At 44.6% G+C, this 14,758-nt stretch overlaps 1 protein-coding gene and 1 long non-coding RNA gene across 2 annotated transcripts in view; one reads left to right on the forward strand and one right to left on the reverse strand.

The window, feature by feature from the left end:
• The window catches only part of LOC138667489 (uncharacterized), a 66,519-nt gene extending 64,122 nt beyond the window's left edge, over positions 1-2,397 (reverse strand). The window contains exon 1 of the long non-coding RNA XR_011318786.1: positions 2,264-2,397. This is a non-coding gene — a long non-coding RNA (uncharacterized lncRNA). The remainder of the gene's footprint in view (positions 1-2,263) is intronic.
• Positions 2,398-5,026: 2,629 nt separating this feature from the next.
• LAMA5 (laminin subunit alpha 5) overlaps positions 5,027-14,758 on the forward strand; it is a 165,912-nt gene continuing 156,180 nt past the window's right edge. Inside the window, exons 1-2 of the mRNA XM_069751180.1 lie at positions 5,027-5,324; positions 8,151-8,303. Coding sequence (XP_069607281.1) covers positions 5,049-5,324; positions 8,151-8,303 — 429 coding nt within the window. The 5' untranslated portion in view covers positions 5,027-5,048. The remainder of the gene's footprint in view (positions 5,325-8,150; positions 8,304-14,758) is intronic.

Consider the following 14,758-nt stretch of genomic DNA (forward strand, 5'->3'; position numbering starts at 1 on the left):
TTCCCTTCCGAGCTCTGCCGTGCACCCAAACAGTGGTTCCCCCCAACACATGGGGTATCAACGTTCTCAGGACAAGTTGGACAACAACTTTTGGGGTCCAATTTGTCCTGTTACCCTTGGGAAAATAAAAACATAGGGGATAAAATATCATTTTCGTGGAAAAAAAAATATTTTTTTATTTTCACGGCTCTGCGTTATAAACTGTAGTGAAACACTTGTTGGTTCAAAGCTCTCACAACACATCTAGATAAGTTCCTTGGGGGGTCTAGTTTCCAATATGGGGTCACTTGTGGTGGGTTTCTACTGTTTAGGTACATCAGGGGCTCTGCAAATGCAACATGACACCTGCAGTCCATTCCATCTAAGACTGCATTTCAAACGGTGCTCCTTCCCTTCCGAGCTCTGCCATGCACTCAAACGGTGGTTCCCCCCCACATGTGGGGTATCAGCGTACTCAGGACAAATTGGACAATAACATTTGTGGTCCAATTTCTCCTGTTACCCTTGGGAAAAAAAAAATTGCGGGCTAAAACATCATTTTGTGGAAAGAAAAAATGATTTTTTAATTTTCACAATGCTACATTCTAAACTTTAGTGAAACAATTGGGGGTTAAAAGTGCTCACCACACATCTAGATAAGTTCCTTAGGGGGTCTTCTTTCCAAAATGGGGTCACTTGTGGGGGGTTTCCACTGTTAAGGCACGTCAGGGGCTCTCCAAATGCGACATGGCGTCCGATCTCAATTCCAGCCAATTTTGCATTGAAAAGTCAAATGGCACTCGTCCTTTCCGAGCTCTGCCATGCGCTCAAACAGTGGTTTATCCCCATATATGAAGTATCGACGTACTCAGGACAAATTGCACAACAACTTTTGGGGTCCAATTTATCCTTTTACCCTTGGGAAAATAAAAAATTTGGGGCAAAAAGATCATTTTTTGTGAAAATTAATATAAATTTTTTTTTACGGCTCTACATTATAAACTTCTGTGAAGCACTTGGAGGTTCAAAGTGCTCACCACACATCTAGATTAGTTCCTTAGGGGGTCTACTTTCCAAAATGGTGTCACTTGTGGGGGTTTCCACTGTTTAGGCACATCAGGGGCTCTCCAATCGTGACATGGGCTCCGATCTCAATTCCAGCAAATCTTGCATTGAAAAGTCAAATGGCGCTCCTTCCCTTCCGAGCTCTGCCATGTGCCCAAACAGTGGTTTGCCCCCACATATGGGGTATCGGCGTACTCAGGACAAATTGTACAACGACTTTTGTGGTCCAATTTCTCCTGTTACCCTTGGTAAAATGAAACAAATAGGACCTGAAGTAAAAATTTTGTGAAAAAAAAGTTAAATGTTCAATTTTTTTAAACATTCAAAAAATTCCTGTGAAGCACCTGAAGGGTTAATAAACTTTTTGAATGTGGTTTTGAGTACCTTGAGGGGTGCAGTTTTTAGAATGGTGTCACTTTTGGGCATTTTCTGTCATATAGACCCCTCAAACTCACTTCAAGTGTGAGGTGGTCCGTAAAAAAATGGTTTTGCAAATTTTGTTGCAAAAATGAGAAATCGCTGGTCAACTTTTAACCCTTATAACGTCCTAACAAAAAAAAATTATGTTTCCAAAATTGTGCTGATGTAAAGCAGACATGTGGGAAATGTTGTTTATTAACTATATTATGTGATATAACTCTCTAATTTAAGGGCATATAAACTAAGAGTTTGAAAATTGCTAAATTTTCATAATTTCCGACAAATTTTTGTTTTTTTCACAAATAAATGCAAGTCATATCGAAGAAGTTTTACCACTATCATGAAGTACAATATGTCACGAGAAAACAATGTCAGAATCACCAGGATCCGTTGAAGCGTTTCAGAGTTATGACCTCATAAAGTGACAGTGGTCAGAATTGTAAAAATTGGCCCTGTCACTTAGGTGAATACAGGCTTTGGGGTGAAGGGGTTAAATATAGGGTTCTTCATGTTAGCTTCAGCATGGGATACCAAAAGGAAACGAAAATCGCAGCAGAAAAAAACACAATGAACCAAAATAACACAACTTCATTCATCTAATTGGTGCAGAAACGCTGCGGAAAATCTGCAACATCAAAATCTCACTAAATTCTCATCGTGGGAACTTAGCCTTAATCAGAAATGCTCTCAAGAGAACATTCTCCTCGGGGTAAGGAGAATATACAACCGCTACTCCATCCTGAGGCATACTGAAGGTTGAGGGATCAAAATTGAAACATTTATTAGCACTTTTTTCTACCTGTATCCAGTTGATTGAATTTTTTTCTTCTTTCATTATTATTTTCATAGAGTACAAAGTTTAGGTAGTGATATGGAGGATGAAAGTTCCAGTCTGGTGGTCAGTTTGTCTCTCGATGCTGCACTTACACTGACTATGTCCCATGTGGACATTTTGTTCTCCATTGTTAAAGCAGGAAAAGTAACTGTTAACTTTCTACTGCAAAAACTCCCTTCCTGTCCTCCACCCAATGTCTTCATCTTATTAACACGTCCACCGCCAGCTTACAGGTCCTCAGGACTGGTACAGGGGGCTAGTGAGTATGATATGATGCAGAACGTACTGCTGAGTATTAGGGTACGTGTCCACGTTCAGGATGGCAGGAGCGGCAAAATCGCTCCGCCCCCTTCTGGGGACGCGATGATGCCGGATGTGTTCATTGCACACATCCGGTATCATCGCACCCCACACATAGGGCCCTGTGTTATACCTTGGGGCAGCGCAGCGTCGCCGCAAGGTAAACGGACATGCTGCGATCTAAAAAGACGCGCCGCATGTCCGGAATCGCAGGGCCGCCGGATGCGTGTTACCACGCATAGTGGAGACGGGATTTCATGAAATCCCCTCCACTATGCTGTAAAATCTGGACGCTGTGTGTTTGACGCTGCGTCTCTATGCAGCGTCAAACACGCAGCGTTTCCTGAACGTGGAAACATAGGGTATGTTTCCACGTTCAGGAAATGCTGCATTTTTGACGCGTTGAGCCGCAGCGTCAAAAACGCAGCATCCAGATGTTACAGCATAGTGGAGAGGATTTCATGAAATCCTGTCTCCACTATGCAGTAAAAGACGCATGCGGCAGACCCGCGAAAACGGACATGCGGCGCGTCTTTTAAGAACACAGCATGTCCTTACATTGCAGAAAAAATTCAACGACAGCGCAGGTGACCTGCCAGTGGCCTCAGGTGCAGATTTAGTCAGGATTTTACCTGCATAAAATCCTGACCAAATCCTGAGCGTGGAAACATACCCTTAGGGTCTATCGGGCTAATTTGAATTACAAACACTAGAGGGCGCATTTGTCATTATCTCCATGGTGTAGATTTGATTTCGGGCAATTTCCACGCACAATGGAAAATTAAAATATCAGTGGCTTTCTAAAGCGGATTTTCCTTGATATCACCCCAGATGCACGAGTTATGAGTCTTACGTTCATCTTTTTGCCACTTGATACACTTATGAGGCTAGGTTCACATGTTGGACATTTGGTGCGGACCTTACATATCCATTTTCCACAGCTAATATCCACATCATTTTATAGTATTATCAGAATGGGAAGAAATCTGCACAAAAAAAGTGTAGGAAAACCCACATGTAGATTATGCTGCAAAAAAGTTACAGATGTGTAAAATTCTGCATAAAATCTGCAATACATGAACCCAGTGTATCTAAGATATGGGGAGCGGCAACCTCGATTTCGCTATTCTGTAGGACCTGGCGTTAGGGTCCCAGTATTATACCTCAAGTGCTGTACTTTATGCTGGTCCCAAAATTCCCTGGATTAGCACCCCCTTCTCTGCTGATTAGGAGACACATGTACCAATAGTGCAATCCAGAAGGGAGCACAGGCAGAAGAGGCCGCTGTGCAGGAGCAATATCTGGGCCCTGTGAAGTCCAATAGCTCATCATAATGCACAATTCTTCCTATTTTGGAGCTGACAGTGGACCCCCTAACTTCTGTGCCCCTGTGCAGACAGGCTGCACCAATGGTATGTCCCCACCCTGGTAGCAATAGAGTCCTATGCAGGGCCGGACTGGCCATTTGGCAATTCTGGCAAATGTCAGAAGGGCCTGTCTGGTCGTGGGCTGCCTTGTCTGCTACGTTGTTAACAGAATCCGTGTTCTCCAGACACCCATACTGTTAAGAGTTGTTCCGGAGCACAAAGTCGCTGACTCCGTCACTCACCCCAGCAGGCCACGGGTATCATTAGAAATATTGGTCTTGTAGTAAATCTTGCTTTCCTCAGTCCAGGGTAATATTAGTAATATGTCCCATCTGGTGCTTGGGGATAGTGACATTATGGGCCTGTGTGATTTCAAATGCCAGGATTGAATTTCAGTCCCAGTCCGTACCTGGTCCTATGTACAGTATTTCACACGTATGATCTGGGAAAGGCGTCACAAATTACTTTTTCCTGTGCATAAGACACAGATTTGGCTGTAACTCGGGTCGTGCGGCCATAAATTGCTGTATGTCGCTGCTACACCACGGCCTAGTGCCAGAGATGGCGAAAGTCAGTCATGAATTTGGCGCAAACATTGCAGCGTTATCAGTTACACAGCTTTGACGTCAGAGTAATATTGGCACAGGACTTTCCTAAATCTATGTATGTGCATCACTCCAGCTTTCCCATTCTCCTGAACGCCCCTGTGTGGTGTGCAGCCCCATAGCTGGGCAGGTCTAGGATATGTAACACCAGCCATAATGGATGATGCTCCTCTTGTCCCAGAGGGTTTTATTTTAGGGGAGGCGTTCTGCTATCTACAGCAAGGGTTAAATGATGCACCCTCTAACTACAACTCCCAGCATTCACTGATAACTTCTATAGTGGTAAAGTCCACGCTTTCCTCTATAGGGTGTCTGCCCCCCACTAGAGCAGGGTGTGTGCCCCCCCGTAGCCAGCCCCTCTCTCCCCAGGGCAGGTCTGAGTGCTGCCCCCGCCCCTGTGACAACCTCTAGCCCAGCATCATCATCATCATCATCACTTGTCTTAGTGTGGAGAGCGGGAGCTCACAGTCCCGGGAGATGGCAGTGCCCAGGAGTCACCCCTGCCACCCGCTGCCGCACCTACTGCTGCTGCTGGCCCGCTGCTTGGTCTGGAGGACGAGCTGTGCCCAGGAGCTGCCCACTAACGGAGTCAATGGCTACAGCCTGCACCCACCATACTTCAATCTGGCAGAGGGCACCAAGATTTCCGCCACTGCCACCTGCGGGGAGGGTGAGGGTGGCCGGGCGCTGGAGGATCTCTACTGCAAGCTGGTGGGAGGACCCGTGTCTGGGGATCCCAGCCAAACCATCCAGGTACTGGTCGCCTGCTGTCCGGCCCTTGTGGGGTTAATCCCCCTGTCTTTATTCTGCTACCTATTTGTTACTTTGTCTCAGTCACTTCCTCCACGGCCGCAGATAGATCTGATGCCCACGCAATGCGCCCCTTCCCCTTGGACACTTTCAATAGTTGGGGACATTTTTAACTCTTTGATCACTTGCTTAGCAACGGGGGCAAAACAATTCAGTAAGCTGCTTCTGGGGGTCGGGAATCCAGGGGAGAGCTGCACTTGTTACTGATGGCAGCTGGAAACTAAAGACTTCTGTCTGTGGGATCACTCTGACAGTGCAAGGAACAAAATATGATGGCACCACTATAGGATGTGACCTTAGAATGATAGCACCTTTACAGGATGCAAGCCTAAAATAACAGCACCTCTATAGGATGTCACCCTAAAATTATAGCATCTTTATGTGATCCTACCCTAAAATTATAGCACCTTTATAGGATGTGATCTTAGATGTCACACCTAAAATGATAACACCTTTATAGGATGCCCTCCTAAAATGATAACACCTTTATATCATCCTACCCAAAATGATAACACCTTTATAGGATGCCCTCCTAAAATGATAGCACCCTTATAGGATGCCCTCCTAAAATGATAGCACCCTTATAGGATGCCCTCCTAAAATGATAGCACCCTTATAGGATGCCCTCCTAAAATGATAGCACCCTTATAGGATGCCCTCCTAAAATGATAACACCTTTATATCATCCTACCCAAAATGATAACACCTTTATAGGATGCCCTCCTAAAATGATAGCACCCATATAGGATGCCCTCCTAAAATGATAACACCTTTATATCATCCTACCCAAAATGATAACACCTTTATAGGATGCCCTCCTAAAATGATAGCACCTTTATATGATCCTACCCAAAATGATAGCATTTTGATAGAATGTGATCTTAAAATGCTAGGACCTTTTATATGATGTCACCCTAAAATGATACCACCTTTATAGGATGAGATGTTAAACTGATAGCACCTTTAAAGGATGCCAGCTTAAAATGATAGCATATTTATATGATGCAAGCCTAAAATGATTTCACCTTCTTAGGATGCCACCTTAAAGTGATAGTACCTTTATATGATGCAAACCTGATATGATAGCACCTTTATAGGATGCCAGTTTAGATTGATGGTTCATTTGCATGATTCCATCTTAAAATGATGGTATGGCATCCTGAAATGATAGTTCTTTTATTCGGCCCCACGTTAAAATGATAGCACCTTTTCATGATGCCAACCTAAATTATAACCTCCTTTATATGACGTAAATTACAGTGCTTTTATAAGGTGCCAACTTATAATACTGTCACCTTTCTATACCACCTTACAGATGAGTTATTCATTTTAAAGTAACATAACCTTCAGATGTCTCCTTTAAAAAAATAAAATCCATTGGAACTTAAAGCTGATCTCATTTCTAGGTGTTGTGATTTTAAGGTGACCTCATGGTAGCTAATTAAAAGGTGAGATCATTTTTTAAAAGAAATGATCCAATGAGAATGATACGACCCTGCCTGTAAGGCACCCTGTCGGTATACTGCTAATTACATGGACTTCTATATTGCTACTTCATGTTGGGAATGTTTTTAAAGTTTGGTACTTGTTTTGTTTTAGCCTCAATTGGTTAATAAACCCCAACCATTTTCCCTTCCAAAAAACTGGTATATAGGCAGCAATTTCCCTGTAAATCTAATCCTGAATAATTATCAGCGTCTGTGAAAACTTTGGAAATACCCCAGATAAATCTATTGAGAGATTAGACAGATTTCCATTGGTTTAACATAATGGTTTTGTCCATTCATAATCTCTAAGTGATTGGGGAAAGTGTTTCCATGGCCGACTTGTCTCAGTGATTTACTTGCCCTTTAGCAATAGGAAAATAAGTAATAAGCCCCCTCCATCTCCTTCCACATGGATTGATCTTTTCAGCCTCCATTATTGGAATTCCAGCCCCTCTGTTTACAGGTGAGAATGTGGCCCATTATTAGTAGTGATGCCCCTCTGGCCCCTCTTCTGTCCTGGCCTGAGCTGTGTGTGTTACCATCCAACCCTCTCCCATGGTCGCCTTAGATCTTGCTAATTGCTTCATGGCCTCCTTATCTGAAAGCCTGGCGGCCTCTTTGAACTGTGAATTTACTGACCTTCCCCTCCTTGAGATGCCACCTAGTTATGTGACCCAGCAGGAGCCTCCACACCACAATGGGCCAGTCCGATCCTGCTGTGCGAGCCCTAACAAAGTCTGTAGACATAGCGCCTATTATTCCATTATGTAGAGTGGGCCCATATTTCTTAAATATTTAAAGAGTGTTTCCCTTTAAATACAGAAACACCAGTGAATATCAGTCTTTGTGACCTCCTCTATGGACCTGTCAATCAACAGGTGCTTGGTTGTGCTTGGTTGTATGAGTTTCTCGGAAAGCCATGTGCCAACTACTATAGCAATGGAGCCATTACTGCTGCCTTGGTGGCACTCACCCAGCTTTTCTCACAACTGAATGGTACATGGGGTTGGTCAAACAGCGATCCACCCCTGCCCCAAATGTCATTGTATAATTAGGCAGGCCAGATGGCTACTACAAGGATTTAGATAAGCCAACGGGGTGACTACCCAATGGCTGCCATATTGGTTGTCATTGTATAAACTCAATTCATTATCAAAATTGTGGAACTGGTATGGATCACAAAGTTCTTAGAAGGTGCTGCTGGATAAATGTGATGTATAAACTTCCTGTGGAAGTATTAATACTTGTTGTCTTCTAATTAGTGTTTTAATTGTGTTTCCAGGGACAATACTGTGACATCTGCTTAGGCAGCAGTGGAGACAAGTCTCACCCCATCACCAACGCCATTGATGGGACTGAACGATGGTGGCAGAGTCCTCCACTGTCCCGGGGAATGGACCACAATGAAGTCAACGTTACCTTGGATCTGGGTCAGGTCTGTATAGTGACATGTTATATCACCAAGTCCGGGTTCACACCAGCGTATTTCGCTGTCTGTATACAGACCGCAATGTCCAGTCCGGCTGGGGGTCTGACCCAAACGTATAGCCTCATATGTGTCTGTGAAGCTGTAAGTTCGGGTCAGGAGACCCTCCCGTCAGACCGGGCGTAACAGTCCATATGCAGACCATGAAATACACTGTTTGAGACTACAACTCCCAGCATGTTGTGTTAGTCTCGTTTTGTAACCTGTAGGTTTCCAGCCAGTCATACACATAGCTGGCTGTCTGCTGAACAATCACTCAGCTATCTCTGTTGATTCCTCCATATACAGGAATGCTCAGCTGAGTGTTCCGGTGTTCTCCTAAGGGTACAGTCACACAGTGCAATTTTGATCGCTACGACGGCACGATTCGTGACGTTCGAGCGATATAGTTACGAGATCGCAGTGTCTGACACGCTCCTGCGATCAGGGACCCCGCTGAGAATCGTACGTCGTAGCAGATCGTTTGAAACTTTCTTTCGTCGTCTAGTGTCCCGCTGTGGCGGCATGATTGCATGGTGTAACATATATCGTATACGATGTGCGCATAGTAACCAACGGCTTCTACATCGCACATACGTCATGAAATTATCGCTCCAGCGTCGTAGATTGCAAAGTGTGACAGCAGTCTACGACGCTGGAGCGATATTGTTACGACGCTGGAGCGTCACGGATCGTACCGTCGTAGCGATGAAAATTGCACTGTGTGACGGTACCCTAAGAGAGGAGCTGATAAAATCATCTATCAGTGGTTAAATACCCCCATGTACATTAGATAACATTAGATAAAATAGAATGCCACCTTAAAATGATAGCACCTTTATATCACGCATGACTAAAATGATAGCACCTTTATATCACGCAAGCCTGAAATTATAGCACCTTTATATCCCGCAAGCCTAAAATGATAGCACCTTTATATCCCGCAAGCCTAAAATGATAGCACCTTTATATCCCGCAAGCCTAAAATGATAGCACCTTTATATCCCGCAAGCCTAAAATGATAGCACCTTTATATCACGCAAGCCTAAAATTATAGCACCTTTATATCACACAAGCCTAAAATGATAGCACCTTTGTATCCCGCAAGCCTAAAATTATAGCACCTTTATATCCCGCAAGCCTAAAATGATAGCACCTTTATATCCCGCAAGCCTAAAATGATAGCACCTTTATATCCCGCAAGCCTAAAATGATAGCACCTTTATATCCCGCAAGCCTAAAATGATAGCACCTTTATATCCCGCAAGCCTAAAATGATAGCACCTTTATATCACGCAAGCCTAAAATTATAGCACCTTTATATCACGCAAGCCTAAAATTATAGCACCTTTATATCACACAAGCCTAAAATGATAGCACCTTTATATCCCGCAAGCCTAAAATGATAGCACCTTTATATCCCGCAAGCCTAATATGATAGCACCTTTATATCCCGCAAGCCTGAAATTATAGCACCTTTGTATCTCGCAAGCCTAAAATGATAGCACCTTTATATCACACAAGCCTAAAATGATAGCACCTTTATATCACGCAAGCCTAAAATGATAGCACCTTTATATCACGCAAGCCTAAAATGATAGCACCTTTGTATCCCGCAAGCCTAAAATTATAGCACCTTTATAGCCCGCAAGCCTAATATGATAGCACCTTTATATCCCGCAAGCCTGAAATTATAGCACCTTTGTATCCCGCAAGCCTAAAATGATAGCACCTTTATATCACACAAGCCTAAAATGATAGCACCTTTATATCACGCAAGCCTAAAATGATAGCACCTTTATATCACGCAAGCCTAAAATGATAGCACCTTTGTATCCCGCACGCCTAAAATTATAGCACCTTTATATCCCGCAAGCCTAAAATGATAGCACCTTTATTTCCCCATAGTTTGTAAGCTTGCGAGCAGGGCCCTCACTCCTCCTGGTATCTGTTTTGAACTGTATTTCTGTTATGCTGTAATGTCTATTGTCTGTACAAGTCCCCTCTATAATTTGTAAAGCGCTGCGGAATATGTTGGCGCTATATAAATAAAATTATTATTATTATTATTATTATCCCGCAAGCCTAAAATGATAGCACCTTTATATCCTGCAAGCCTAAAATGATAGCACCTTTATATCCCGCAAGTCTGAAATTATAGCACCTTTATATCACACAAGCCTAAAATGATAGCACCTTTATATCACACAAGCCTAAAATTATAGCACCTTTGTATCCCGCAAGCCTAAAATATAGCACCTTTATATCCCGCAAGCCTAAAATGATAGCACCTTTGTATCCCGCAAGCCTAAAATGATAGCACCTTTATATCCCGCAAGCCTAAAATGATAGCACCTTTATATCACGCAAGCCTAAAATGATGGTAGCAATTTGGCCAATTTTGTCGAAATAGGACGACCATGAAAGTATATGGGAGCCTCGGGGAACCTAAGGATCGAGCAGTTTGAATTTCATCTCCCGCACTTCTTGCTGGAAGTGAAATAAGCAGCTGCCCCTTCATACTGGTAGCATCTCTCTCATGGAAAATACAGGAATGCCTGGCCAGGCCCAGGGCTCCTGTGTATGAAGGATTCGGGAGAGATACTTGGGAGTTGTCAGATAAATATTTTTTTGGCCGACATCTACAGTAGTCAATGCCATTGGGTATGGCCAGCCTCAGCTGCTGAAATCATCTTTCAGAGGCTAATCTCCCAATCAAACAAAAGGATTGGGAATAATCAAGTCCTAACAACCCAATTCTTATAGCCACCAACATAATCCGTTAGGTGACATTCGGGAAACCCCTTATAAACATTAGATGGTCTGGCAATTGAGACAAAATCGGTAGGATCAGCCAATTTAATATCACTGAATGTATATGGGGACCTTAAAGGGGTTTTCCTGTTTTGGTAATCCCGTGTCGCCACCCTGAAGTGTGTTTAAAAGACAACCAGCTTCTAAACACATGTTGGGAGTTGTAGTCTTATAACTGCTGGAACACCAACAATTGTAAACTGCAGATTTTCTAAGCAAACATCAGATTGGTTGGCTAATGGCTTTTAAGTTTCTTGAACTGTGCACAGGACGAAGGGGGAGAAATTCCCTTGCTGGTGGTCTTGCTGGAATCTTTCCCCCCCCCCTCATCAATCCTGAGCTCACACTCCCATCTTGAAGGTGCCCCCAATGTAGATGGCTTCTCTTGTCTGCCTGTGCTGGGGAGGAGGGGATGGTACATTTAATTGTATTTTATTGTGTGTTCGGGTCCCATCCCCCATCACACATCTCAGGACAGTGTCATTGTGCAGATAGAGCAGACTGTGGTGTCTGGGGCCAGACATTCTTATAGATGTGCTGTTATAGGCTACAGATTTACTGCCCATTGAGGTGTAGGGTTGAATTGATTCCTCAGGGATGAGTCATTTTTGTCGAATTTATGAAAGTAATAAGTGAATTGATTATTACCGTAGTTGATTGTATCCTATGGACTAGCACAGTGATTTCTTATTCCCCCATGAGTCTTCATAATGGAAGTGCTGGATAGCTTCAGTATTTAGATCTGGTAGGCCACGTTCACACGTTCAGTATTCGGTCAGTATTTGGTACGTTTTTTACCTCAGTATTTGTAAGCCAAAACCAAGAGTGGGACAATCATAGGAAAAGTATAATAGAAACACGTCACCACTTCTGTATTTATCACCCACTGCTGGTTTTGGCTTACAGATACTGAGGTAAAAAATTTATCAAGTAGTCAAGGCATGCACATGGCCTTAAGATGTATGCATATGACGTCTTTAAGATTCCGGCAGACTTGCCGAGGTTTTCCTAGACGAAGCTGCTTCAGGAAAAAGCCTGACATTTCTTTTTCCTGAACAGCTTTGTTTGCGTTCTTTCTGTCGTTTGTGCAGTGCCGCAGGCGTCTTTTTTTTTTTTTAATTATTTAAACTATAATTAGCAAGCTGTTTCCGTTACCCAGTAAATGAAGGTGCTATTTCTTTTAACCCCTTCACAGTTTCTGAAACCTGAAATGGTTAAAAGAAGTAACAAAACAGGGAAGATGTGTACACATTGCAGTGCATTATGTTTACATTAACGTCATGATAATGCATGATGGCCAGGGGTGGATTAAGGGTAGCCTGGGCCCCGGGCTGTTCAGACAGTGTGGGCCCCCCGATCATGTGACGGGGTCATCATATACCTGAACCAGATTATTCCAGAAAAATAGTTGCTGTGTGAAACTATAACCTGTGAAACATCCATTGATCTAGTCAATTTACCCTTCAGTTAGGAAGAAAAAAAACCAAAACACAATACTATCACCATAAGTGCCAGTATTCACAGGAGATCTGTACTTAGAATGCAGTGTCTGTGTAGAGGTAATACAGTGATCACCGGTGACATTATACACAGGAGCTCTGTATATAGTATACAGTGTATAGTTTCAGTGTATAGGTAACATTGACTCACCAGTGACGTCTCTAGGTGAAGTCCTTCATCTTTCATCCAGCACAGACCGCCATCACTTCATCCAGCCGGGACTCGTCTCTGCAGGAAATAACACAGTTATCTCGAGCTCCGCTTGCAGAACACATTACTTAATTTTTCCCAACTTCTACATTACACCACATGGAGAAAAAGAGGCAACATAGTGTCACTCTACACAGTAACAGGACCGCCCCCCCCATTTAAAACAGTGTCCTCAAAAAATAAAATAAATACATCACTGCAGTAATAATATCCCTTAATTAGCCCCTATGGTAATAATAATATCCCCCATCCTGGCCCTTTGTATCTCATTCCTGGCTCAAGCCATATGTTCTCCCATCCTGCCCTCATGAGTATCCATTCAGCCCCATATGATCTCCTCATCCTTCCCCATCAGTCTCCATCGTATCCATCCTGCCCCATGATCCTGCACGATCTGCCTCCAATCCTGCCCCATGTCTTTCATTCTGCCCTATGTCTCCAATCATGCCCCGTATCTACATTCTGCCCATGTCTCCAATCCTGCCCCATCTGTCTCAAGTCCTGCCCCCAGTGTGTCCAGAATCTCTGCCCCCAGTGTGTCCAGCATCTCTGCCCCCAGTGTCTAGCATCCTGCCCCCAGTGTGTCCAGTAATCTGCACCCAGTGTGTCCAGCATTCTTCCCCCAGTGTGTCCAGCAATCTGCCCCAGTGTCTCCAGCATATTGCCCCCAGTGTGTCCAGCAATCTGCCCCAGTGTCTCCAGCATATTGCTCACCAGTGTGCCCAGCATATTGCCCCAAGTGTGTCCAGCATATTGCCCCGAATGTCAAGCATCTCTGCCCCAAATGTCCAGCATCTCTGCCCCCAATGTGTCCAGTATCCTGCCCCCAGTGTGTCCAGTAATCTGCCCCCTGTGTGTCCAGCATTCTTCCCCCAGTGTGTCCAGCAATCTGCCCCATTGTGTCCAGCATATTGCCCCCAGTTTGTCCAGCATTCTGCCCCAGTTTTTCCAGCATATTGCCCCCAGTGTGTCCAGCATATTGCCCCCAGTGTATCCAGCATATTGCCCTCAGTGTGTCCAGCATCCTGCCCCCAGTGTGTCCAGTATAGTGCCCCCAGTGTGTCCAGCATACTGCCCCAGCTTGTCCAGCATATTGCCCCCAGTGTGTCCAGCATATTGCCCCCAATGTCAAGCATCTCTGCCCCAAATGTCCAGCATCTCTGCCCCCAATGTGTCCAGTATCCTGCCCCCAGTGTGTCCAGTAATCTGCCCCCTGTGTGTCCAGCATTCTTCCCCCAGTGTGTCCAGCAATCTGCCCCATTGTGTCCAGCATATTGCCCCCAGTTTGTCCAGCATTCTGCCCCAGTTTTTCCAGCATATTGCCCCCAGTGTGTCCAGCATATTGCCCCCAGTGTGTCCAGCATATTGCCCCCAGTGTATCCAGCATATTGCCCTCAGTGTGTCCAGCATCCTGCCCCCAGTGTGTCCAGTATAGTGCCCCCAGTGTGTCCAGCATACTGCCCCAGCTTGTCCAGCATATTGCCCCCAGTGTGTCCAGCATATTGGCCCCAGTGTGTCCAGCATATTGCCCCCAGTGTGTCCAGCATATTGCCCCCAGTGTGTCCAGCATATTGCCCCCAGTGTGTCCAGCATATTGCCCCCAGTGTGTCCAACATATTGCCCCCAGTTTTGTCCAGCATTCTGCCCCAGTGTCTCCAGCAAATTGCCCCCAGTGTGTCCAGCAAATTGCCCCCAGTGTGTCCAGCATATTGCCCCCAGTGTTTCCAGCATATTGCCCCTAGTGTGTCCAGCAATCTGCCCCAGTGTCTCCAGCATATTGCCCCCAGTGTCTCCAGCAGATTGCCCCCAGTGTGTCCAGCATCTCTTCCCCCAGTGTCCAGCATACTGGCCTGGGCCACCCGGATTGCTGTTCGCAATAAAAAAAAAAAAAAGTTCTCCTC

This window comes from Ranitomeya imitator, chromosome 2 (genome assembly GCF_032444005.1).
Source record: "Ranitomeya imitator isolate aRanImi1 chromosome 2, aRanImi1.pri, whole genome shotgun sequence".
Classification (NCBI taxonomy): Eukaryota; Metazoa; Chordata; class Amphibia; order Anura; family Dendrobatidae; genus Ranitomeya; species Ranitomeya imitator.